This window comes from Diorhabda carinulata, chromosome 3 (assembly GCF_026250575.1).
Source record: "Diorhabda carinulata isolate Delta chromosome 3, icDioCari1.1, whole genome shotgun sequence".
Taxonomy (NCBI): Eukaryota; Metazoa; Arthropoda; class Insecta; order Coleoptera; family Chrysomelidae; genus Diorhabda; species Diorhabda carinulata.
This window is the reverse complement of record NC_079462.1, coordinates 25,727,732-25,739,274: the sequence shown is the minus strand read 5'-3', so window position 1 is coordinate 25,739,274 and position 11,543 is coordinate 25,727,732. Positions and strand designations below refer to the sequence as shown.

Here is an 11,543-nt window from a genome sequence, read left to right as displayed (position 1 = left end):
ATATTTCTTAGTTAGATCCAGTTGCCTAACCAAGTTCAATTGGAGCAAATTTAGGTTAAAAATTTCCTGTCATTTATCGGAATTACATCATATTGTTCGTGTTACTTTGATTGTACATCAGAAAAAAATTCCACTGGAATAGAATTTGAGCTATTTTACCTTACCTATTACCTTAAGTTATGTGAAAACTGTATTCGGGGGATAATCGAAATGGTTCCTTCTCTTTCTTCTTTCCCCCCTGTTTTTGGGACCAAAAGAGAAAGATCAATCCTCCCCCGCCTGTCTCCTGGCCACTACTTATATATTTCTAGGATACGAAATTTGATTAAGTCACTATTAGCAATGCAATCACGATCGACTCCTATATAAAAATTGTCAATATTGACACTTACTGGATATACAGAGGATTTATAAGAGACAGTAATTCAAGTGCAAAAATTAGGTAAAAACCTTAGAATGTTCGAAAGGGCTAAAGAAAAATAGATGAGAATGAATATAGAAATAAAAAAAGTCTAGCATTATACTGAATGTAGACTAAGAGGATAGCCAAGAAAATTGAAAATTCAAGACGTTAGAAATAAGATCAACAGTGGAAAAGAATGAACTAGAATAACGTAAAAAGCTAAAAGCCATAGACATTAAAGAAAGAAAAGATCATAAGAAGCCTTCACCGCAATATAAAAACGGAAAGCTACAAGGAGAATTATCGAACTACCTACTTAAATAAAATCAATATGCGGATTTAGAGTGGCCACTTCTCCGCACTGCTCCAATGAACTTGCTAGAGTTGGATCGTGTTGTTCACTACGAATGAGAAAACATTCCTCAAGCATCCATCTAAAATTTAATAACAAAATTATCGATGTTAATTTTTTTGTTAATTGAAATGAGCTTTAATTTTAGTTTAGTTCTGGAAATTTTGTAACTAATCGCCAAATTTTGTATAATTTCTTCAATTATAAAAGGAATGTTTTTTGTTGCAAAATTTTCTAATCACTTTTATTTATATTATACTTGATCATTTCGCAAGAGGAATTGGACAGCAATTAAGATAGTACCCAGCGTGAAAGATTGAAATACTGAAAACAGAACCTCTCATAATTATCTAAGAAATAAGATTGAAAATAATCTTCAAGTCTCATTTTGAATCTTAAAATGAATTGACTGGAATTTAAACATTAATTTTCCTCGATATTCACTAGTTTCAATTTTACCTAATTACATTGAAGGTATGTTCAGAATAAGTAAACATTACTATAATCTCTCGAGCTCATCATTATCGTAAATAATACTTTTTTCAAGCACTCTCAACTTAATCTGTTCAAGTATTTTTTTGGTATCTGAAGATATGATTCCATGTGAAATTTTGGATCATTTATTTTCTTCAGTATATCTAAAATTGGACTAAGAATCAAACGGAAAAATGTACGTGACTTCCAATTTGGTGTATATCTCCTTGATATTTTTAAATGTGGTAAGTAGAAAATTATATGAATATCGATAATTATATTCATTACAATATGCGTAATTGACTTTATCTTCTTTGTCTATGCAATGGAATCAAAAATAGTAATGAGCTGTTATAGTTCTTTCTATATCAATTGTAGAAGACAATTATGCGAGGAATAATCAATATTTGATAAATACGCCCGGCACTAATACCAAATTAATGAATGAAAAATAATATTTACTCCCCGTATAAATTTCGTGAATATGTAACAAACCGTCAGTCTACGTGGACTCATAATCTCCACTGTTTACCAATGAAAACATGGCCGAGGCAGTATGTTCACAATTTCCTCGAAATATTCCTGCTAGAAAGTCTGCGATAAGCAATGACGTGGCTTGAGATTAAGAAATTACCGAAGTTCTAATAGACACATAATTTATCTAGATGAAACATGGTTTGACAGTCACGATGTAGTAAATTTTGGTTGGGTTGACAATAGTAAAAATTGCTGTTTGAATGGGCCATGTTCTAAAGGGTAACGCATTATAATATTACACGCTGGAAGCAAAAACGGTTTCGTGCCTAATGCTTTATTAATATGTGCTCAATATATTAAAAACTGTGCTGCTGATTATCATGAAGATAACAGCAGAATTATTTTAAAAGTGGTTTAATGAACAACCTTTACCTAACATTCCACCACAATCAGAAATTATGGACAACGCATCCTACCACTCGTGGCAACTCCTTAGGATAGCAAATAGTAGTAGTTGCAGAGCTCAAATTTTAGCATTTATGTCTGAAAAAAATATTCCTATTCCTCTCAGCGATCGTAAAAAAGGCCCAACAAACAAAGAGGTTGTAGAACTCGTAAAGAAAGTTTTAGCAGCAATCCGCCAAGAGCTTTGGAAACACTGTGCTGAACATGTTATCAAAGAAGAAGACGAGTATGTGGTATCACCCTCTTCACAACCCTTCACCATTCAATGATATGACGAAAAAAAAACAAATGAGGTACAAAAAGAGCTCAGTTCACGACTGGTACCCTGTTTAAACCAAACTCCCTTACAGGCTGGTACATTTTACTCGTCTATTCATGCGTAATAATATTCAGTTGTAGTTAAGTAGTTAAGTTCCAAGTAGGACGTAAATTAAGTAATCTATCTAAATAACGGCGTATAATGCCGACCAATTTAGGATGATTCGATTGCCTTTTAACGAATACTTTATCACAGAAGATATACATATTTTTAAAAATATTTATAAAAATAATAAATTTATAAAATGAGATATCTACGCCTATGGTAGATCAAACAAAATTGTTGGCAAGGGTTTTTATGATCTGCAATTGATATTGGAAGAACTATATTAGGCAATCTCCCGGATTCGTGATACTAAAACCTCTCCTAGGTACATGAACTCTATGAAGCGGAGAAGATTTCTCAAGCAGATAGTCAGGCAGAAAGTGTAACGATGAGAAAGGATACCGAAGAGACGGTTGCCTATGGAATGGATACTACTGACACAGAAATAAGAGACAAATATGAGGATATATACATGATAACTTCAAAACACTTATTACAGAAGACTATTGAAGTGATCACTAGATTTTGTACTGTTGGCACAAGAATAAAAAGTAACAACGGACAACTATTGTGAAGAATGTAACGATGTCAAATACTGGGGAACAAGACACAAGATGATAGCATAGACTAGGCATAGACAAATGAAAACACTTTATTCTATGTTGGAAATGGTCAAAACTAATTTAGGTAGAACTAAGTTACGGTTGAACTACAGTTATTATAGCTCGATGTGACAATGAAATGTTAATTTCGACAATTTTTTCATTCGATTTTAAAAAATTCCATCTTTGTCAGATTCAGAAATATCATACTATGAAGGCGTCCTCTAAATCTCCCTTGGTTACTAGTTGACTAATTTCGACTTATTTCAATGATGATAAACATAAACTAATGAAGTTAATATGATTCTTAGAATGCAGATATACTAGTAAATATCCCAAACGGTACAATCCTAGGCCGACAGGAATATTCTCAAAGAGGAATAACGTTTTATGCCTTCCAACAAGTTCCTTACGCAAAACCACCTATCGGGAATTTGAGGTTCCAGGTAAGTAGTTTCTCCATTTTGATTTGGTGGATTCTATACGTTCATACTTAAGTAGCCTTCTAAAGATATAATATATCTTAATTGTAAACGTGATTTTTTGTTTGATAGTCACCACAACCAGCTGAAAGATGGGAAGGTATTTTGAATGCAACAGTAAATACCAAGGTTTGTGTTATACAAGGATATATACAAGAGCCAACTCTTGTAGAATCTGAAGATTGTCTATATCTCAATATTTATACACCTAGAGTGAGTATATCGATTGGAATTTTCAAAATAGTTTGAATTTCTCTATAAAGCGTGGCTATACTCTCAAAAGTTTTATAATGATTGGTATTTACTTCATGTTTTTAGTATCCTTCGCAAGAACTCTCTCTACCAGTAATAGTATATTTCCACGGAGGAGGCTTCGTTGTCGGAGATGGAACTTTCAATACTAAAGGACCGCACTACTTTATGGAGCATGATGTGATTTTGGTGACGTTGAATTATAGAATTGGACTATTAGGTACAAAAGTTTCAAATATTTTGAACGATTATTCCAAATTTTAGAACATCTCTATATTCAAAGTTTCTTAATATTTGCATATTCTAGAAAGTTCTGGAAGATAAGCTTAGTTGTACGAGGTTTATCCCAAAATTCATTTGATTGATAATGTCCCAGTAATTTTTCTACTTACCGATGCGTTCCTGGAAATCAATTTCAAGAATTGCCTTCAGTATATTATTTTCAACCGTCTCTTTTATACAGTTCAACGTAGTGATCGTGTAATTATTTTGTGGAAGTTTTCTTGATAAGCTAAGAAAAAGAATGATTTATAAGAAAACAGACTTTTGATACAAGTTTCATACATGATGTTATTGACTTGTCTCACATCAGTAATTTGTTGGCTCCAAAATATATTTATGTTGTTCTTCAATCTCTACATTTGTTTGCGTCCATGTGAATTTTTTTTTTCCGGAGTTGAAACATGTTTTTAAGGACGCCATTTTGGATCTCTGCAGTACATTTGAAAGACTGTGGCAGAAAAGTGAAAAAATATATCACTAGAAGACTTCCAATACTTTCATGAAGAGTGGAACAGCTGTATATATCTGTCCAAGAGGACTAGCAATAACGTTCGTTGGAAAAATATTTGTGAATAAGAACTGCCCCATTTTTTTTCAATAGTGCGTATGTTATAACTAAGTCTTGGTAAGAGAGTTGATAATTTAGAACATTGTAATCATGAATTAAATCTGTGATCATTGGGTTGTGAATTTGCTAGGCTCTGAAACAATATCAATTATATAGAACTCAATATACTTATATAAGTAATGAATTGAATAACATCTCATAAACGTCTTTCCACTTCCAATTATCTATCATGGAACATCACATTACGCATCAAAATTGGGATTTTCCAGAAGAAAAAAAAACAAATTACAGCATTTATTCATATATAGGGTGTTAATGATTTGTTTCCAATTCACTTTTTAACTTTCATAGACACCATTTGTTGGATCTGAACGTTAGTGAGGAAAAAGAAATTATGAAAGATTTAAATGACCAAATGAGCAGCCAAAAACACATATGACGAAGAAAATGAAGTTATATTTGTACAGTATCTGTGCAGCTCTGACGAACTGGTTAGGTCCAGTTTAATTCAATGTTTTATTAGAAGGGTTTGGATATGCAATAAGGCTTATAATTATTATCATGAGATTTATTTATGTGCAAACATTTTTCAATGAAAATTTATTTAAGGATTTTTATCAACCGAAGATGCAGTAATTCCTGGTAACTATGGACTGAAGGATCAACAACATGCGTTGAAATGGGTTCAGGAGAATATTAAATACTTTGGAGGTGATCCTACTAAAGTAACGATATTTGGACAAAGTGCAGGAGCAGCTGCAGTAACTTATCAGTTAATGAGTCAAAAATCTAAAGGTACAATTTGTTTTATAATACATGAAAATATAGATACAGAGAAGTATGAAGAATCATTGGTATCTTTTAGGGTTATTCAGAGGTGCTATAGCACTTAGTGGTTCTATTCTCTGTCCATGGGGTTATCAAAGAAACGCTAGAAAATACGCTTATCAAATGGCAAGATACCTAAATTCCAGTTTTAATGAATACACCAATTCTGAGGCAATACGTGAATTGTTTTTAAGTGTCACATTTGATCAGCTCAAAATGGCTAGTTTCCAGATAGAAGCTGTAAGTTATTTTCGGAAACTCGATTTATCCATTTTTCAATAGTGATAGTTTCATAATAAAAAAAAAACGATCACTAACTTGTGTTTCTTAGACAGAAGATCAAATGATAGGAGGTTACTTATTTTCTCCAGTTATAGAGCCAGAACATGAAGATGCTTTCATTACAGAGTACCAATATGGCGCTATTGAAAACGGACATATGTCCAGAGTACCTCTAATTATTGGCATTTGTTCTGAGGAAAGACTTTGGGATATTGGATCAAGTGAGTATCAGATAAAACTTAACGTTCGATTAATGATTATGTTAACAATGTTAAATAATTTTTTGAGGGTTTGAGAGAATTAATATTGTTCTAAAATTAAAATTAGCAATATTTTAGATTTAACGGTATGCAAAGAAAAGGGTGAGATGTATGACAATAACATAACCAGATTTGTACATGACGATATGCACATAACTGACCAAAACGTGAGAGAAGTAGTGGGTGAAGCAATAAGAAAAGTATATGTAGATGGACTGATACAGGATAATCCCGGAAAAACTATCAAAGTGAGGATATTAATTATTAGTGAAGGTTCTTTCTGACACAAACTTTTACCATTGTTCTACAATTTTTGCTGTATTGACTTTCATCTTTTAATTGAACTAAGCCAAAAGATTCATTTTATACTTTATTACTAATTGCTTCTTCTCTTTTCATAGCCCATCAGTTTCATCTTTCACACAAATTTTTAAGTTGTGGTAATATTTTATAATAATATCATGAAAAATATGTCGTTCTTCTTATTAAGCTGAAATGTCTGGAACCGTTGGCGATATTCTTATTGAATACATCACCACCACACGATTACACTGTCTGTACATAAACTCAGTCTCTGAAGACGTTAACTTGGTTATCGAAACGCGCGTCATACACTGTAATCGTGAGTGTTGGTGTAGTGGTGGTGTAAACAGTGTATTCAGTAGGTTCTTCTCATTAATAATATTGATGTATTGACAAAAGATTTTATTACTTTTTCTTTAAGTACTTCAGCGATAATTCATTTGGTCGAGGTATTATTCAACATGCTAAATTACAATCACAATTTAGTGATGTGTATTTTTACGAATTTTCTTATTATGGTCGAGAACTAGCTGGATGGAGACCATATGTGGAAGGTAAGCATTGTATATAAAAATCTTTCACTAACCTGCATATTTCTTAACACGAAATAAATTATTACTTCAAAGTCAATTCATATTTCAAGAACTTTTCCAACAGAACTGGAAAGACTCAGTTTATCTTGAATAGTTTTTTGAATATTGGCTATTCCACGCTGTTATCCATTTTCAGAGCTGCAAATGTTTGCGATAGTGGTGTTTTTGTGGATCATATCCAATGAATATTGCCTGTTTTCCAGAGCTCACATTAATTACATTTTTCATCCACACTCTATATATATTTATCACTTATAAAGTGGTATTGTTTACACAAGTATTTTCCAAAGCTTGGAATAGCTTCTCTTATTATATAGTTTTAAGTTTTAATGGGTTGAGATACACACTCACTTTTTATGTATTTTGTATCTCAAATTCGACTAATTATTTTGTTCTACTGATTGAGTAGAATAATTTTCGTTACTTTATGTACGTTATTTTTAGGAGCCGATAGAATAAACCATGCCGATGATTTAGCATACTTGTTTGTAACGAAAAACAATTCTAATTTGGATACAATGCCCCCTGCTGACATATTGTCTAGTGTTCGATACAGAACGTTATTAACAAATTTTGCAAAAACTCTGTAAGTAGTTGTTTATATAGAATAATAACCCATAACAACAGCATCATTTGGAAATACTAGTTTCTTAACATAAAATTTATTTATAGACAAATCAATTCTTTTATCATATCCCACGATATTCTAAGTTTTTAATAGAGAGAGGATTTTTTCTATATCTAATTTTAAAAATTGTTTGAACGGTCATTTATTGGAAATAACAAGGTACCATGGAAAAATAAAATGAATGCATTTTTATAGCATCAACTGGAAAATCTGGGTTTACTATGTCTCATATTCTTATATCTTGAGACAAGTAGTAACAAGCAGGAGCCCTTCCCAGCTTTTCAGTCTGCTACTTTGGCTTTAGTGTTTACAGTGTCTGTCATAAAACATGAACTGTGAACAACGCATACATTGAATAAGGTACTAAGAAGCTCGATAAATTTTAAAATCTGTCTATGGTGATCATATAACTTTGAAGAATGTTGTGAGCGATTTAATCGTGAGAATGAGTCAGTTAAAGACGTGGAATATCAGGACATCCTTCGATTTAAAAACCTGATATGAGCAAAACATAGATAAACTTGTACGTTTAAAGCTTCTTAACATTTTATTCAGAAGAAAGTGACTACTTTCTGTAAATCTGTTAATACTTCTTACAATTATTTAAGAATATACTACCAATCTAATCTATCAAACTTCTCTGTTAAAAATATCTTCCTCAAATAGTTGTCTCATTCTACGATTGGTGCTCTTTATCTTCTTCATTCATTAGATGTTTTTCACTAGACTAATTTCTTTAGTTTTCATGCCTCCTCATGAGGTGTCCGAACCATTAAAGCGATTTTCCTCCAATCCTATCGACTATGGTATCATTTGCTTCTATGTGTGCTTTGATATCTTTATTTCTTAACCTTTCTCCTTATCTTACCATTCAGTATACGTGGTCCAAAACATTGGAGTTGGAAGATCGATTTCAATGAAAACATTCTTATTGGAGATTAAAGTGAGGTCTTGGCTGGCTTTAACCATGAGATAAACACTCAGAGCTCCCATTAAAAAGTGACGTACCTCCCCCAATAAAGGTTTGATAATCTAAATCGCACAAGGATACGGTTATTGTTTTCTTTAATCGTGAGGATGTTGAACGTGAGAAACGTACTATCGTTCAGCTATGTGGACTAAGTAACTCATTTACTGATTCAAAAATTGATCAATAAACAGTACAACAAGCTACAAAGCAATACTGAATATTAACCTAATATAGACATCTGAACTGAATATAATGGGGGTTGTGATCAAATGAAACAGCGATCTGGAGATTGAACTACAAGTGCAGGATGACTTCTAGTGAATATACATCCTTAATGGAATAGCTGGAGAAACCAGCCCAGAAGAGAAATTATGGTGGACTAGGTCCAGCAGTAGACCTCATCCTCTCTGTCCAAAAGTCGAGTACTGCTAATGATAAAGTGATCCATCTAATTTTCGATAAGTGACTAGACTATTTTTCTGATTTTGAAGGTGTGCAATTCATTTGATAATAATTAATTAAAGTAGTTTCTAATTCTTATACTAGTATTATAAAGAGATCGCTGTTATTGAAATTACTTTCAACAAAGAATATACAGTTTATATGATGGGTTATATCTATCGAATCATCTTGTATGAATAAGGTAATTTATCATAAAGAAAATTGTATTGTGTGAGTTTCACTTAAACGTTATGCTATAAAAATCAATTATTTTTTAATGAGAAATGTTCACATTCAAATTTATTTAGATCATTTTTGGGTGGATAAATATTTGGTTTGAATGTTAGGATTTTCTTATGTTTCCACCACGAAACAATTTGATATTTAGTAGTTCAATACTTAATTTTTTTTTCAGGAATCCTACTTCTGAACATCAAGATATACTTGGTATTTCAGAGTGGCCTACAGTTAATCCTGACAATTTTCTGTATTTGAATTTCAATAACACACTCACAATTCAAAAAGATCTAAAACAGGACGTGCATCCGGCTTTAGTAACAATATATGAAAAATATGCGATTAAACCATTAGATACTTTTTAAAAATTATTAATAAATAAATGTTAAATATGAACATTCCGTTTATATTATTCGACTTTAGGGTGTTTATGTTCTTGTAGTATAATTTCTAGCTGACTTGATAAGAACGACTAACAATTCCACAAATAAAAGGTGTAGTAGAACCTTAATAACTACGTCTCGGTTTTTCGTAATGAATCATATTTACTGTAATGTTTTTCGTATTTATTTGCACTTCTATTGGTTGGGTGAATTAATAAACACTTTCTCTTACATTCTTAATTTATTTACAGATTATACAATACACTTATAATAATTTACTTATAAATATCACTTAAACAATTTCTGCGATTACTTTTACTAATTCGTTCTTTTCGCTACGACTATTGATTTAAAGATTATTTAAAACTAACTTACTGTGCTACATAAACTTTTTTATATGCCACAAATAGAATTCTACAAAGTTCTAAAATAAAAAGAAGCACAAGAAATAAATGAATAGACTTTTCAAAGAAATACTGTAATAATCCGTCAATTATAAAAAAAACAGATTAACGTCGGCGCGCGAATTCTCACACTTTGAAAATTCCATTGTAGTTGGACAGGGCCGGCCTAAGGACCAATTTCGCGAGCTTGTTCGTAACATTACTATAAAAAGGAAGCTCCAATCAATGCAAAAAATGAGGAAATCTTGAGTAAAAAATGAATGACAATGGGGTGGGACAATGATTGTTATGAAAAAGTCTTTTTCTTTTTCGTCAGAAAGTCAAAGCTAGTACAATATATATTTATCCAATAATAATTTTTAAATGTAACACTATTGACGTTAAAGGACTACAAATCGTGTCTATGGCACTATGTCTTTTACTTACGATATCAGTTTAATGGATGAGAAACTTTTCACTGACAAAGTTTAACTCTATACATTTTGGCAAGCAAGTGTTTCCACATATTTAAAGAATAATATTTCAGAATTATTGCCAAATACGCGTTTGTTCCTACCACCAACAGAAAGTAATTGTCAGAATCCAGAGCAGGTGGTTATGGTGGGTTAGGCAATAAATCTCAAATAAGCAACAAAAATTACACCTTCATAATTGCAAAATAGTGTGACCATGACCTTATTGGCATTTTTTGCTTTCTTGGAGTAAAATCCATTTTTTCGAAATTTTTATATTGGGGAATAATGATGTAAATACCTAAGTGTCATCGACTGTGATATATTGACAAAACAATTCACTTGGTTTAAGTTTGACGATATGGAAACATTCGTTCGAGCTCGAAATGCATTATGCAACAATCATATAGGGAATAGTTACAGTTAATGTGGTTAAGTATTTAAAATATTTACAAGCACTCTCAAATTATTTCGCGACACGTAACACATTCGGGATAATATTTATGAAACTTTCCATTACTATATTTAATTGTTTCTCCACAAAAAATCTATATATTAGGGATTCATATCACTAGGAACATTTCAAAAATATATTTTAAGTTCCAGCTGTTATCGTCTTCCCTTTTTCTTTGTATGATGATTACATTGATGTTTTCATAACATAAAAGCAGTGCTAGCTTTTGTGTTTTTTTTATAAATATGGCTGTCACACCATATAGATTGAGATACCAAATTATTCTTTTTGAATTATGAGCCCGCAGTTCAATTTTTATCCACCAGTGTTCGTTTAGCATTACTCCTAGGCTTTTGAAATCAAAATAGAATAGGATAGATTCCAGAAAGTCATTAAAAAAGAAGGAATCATATATTAAATTCAAGCTATTTTGTTTCATTTAGTTCCCTATATTCTCTTTAAGTACATACAATATGGGAAAAACATCTACTTTAATTCTCATATAGATCCGATTTTGGCCATCTTTTCTATTTGTTCTTCACGCTACAGTGATCTAAGAAAATTGTTATTCAATTTTTGCTGTAAAC

General features: G+C 31.7%; 1 protein-coding gene across 1 annotated transcript; it reads left to right on the top strand.

The window, feature by feature from the left end:
• Nucleotides 1-1,319: 1,319 nt before the first annotated feature.
• On the top strand, nt 1,320-9,659 carry LOC130891690 (juvenile hormone esterase-like). Its single transcript, XM_057796567.1, has 11 exons — nt 1,320-1,474; nt 3,449-3,583; nt 3,692-3,832; nt 3,938-4,091; nt 5,331-5,516; nt 5,587-5,789; nt 5,881-6,052; nt 6,170-6,339; nt 6,816-6,948; nt 7,432-7,573; nt 9,442-9,659. The coding sequence occupies exons 1-11, from the start codon at nt 1,424-1,426 to the stop codon at nt 9,626-9,628; spliced, it is 1,674 nt and encodes a 557-aa protein (XP_057652550.1). The 5' UTR covers nt 1,320-1,423; the 3' UTR covers nt 9,629-9,659.
• Nucleotides 9,660-11,543: the final 1,884 nt, after the last annotated feature.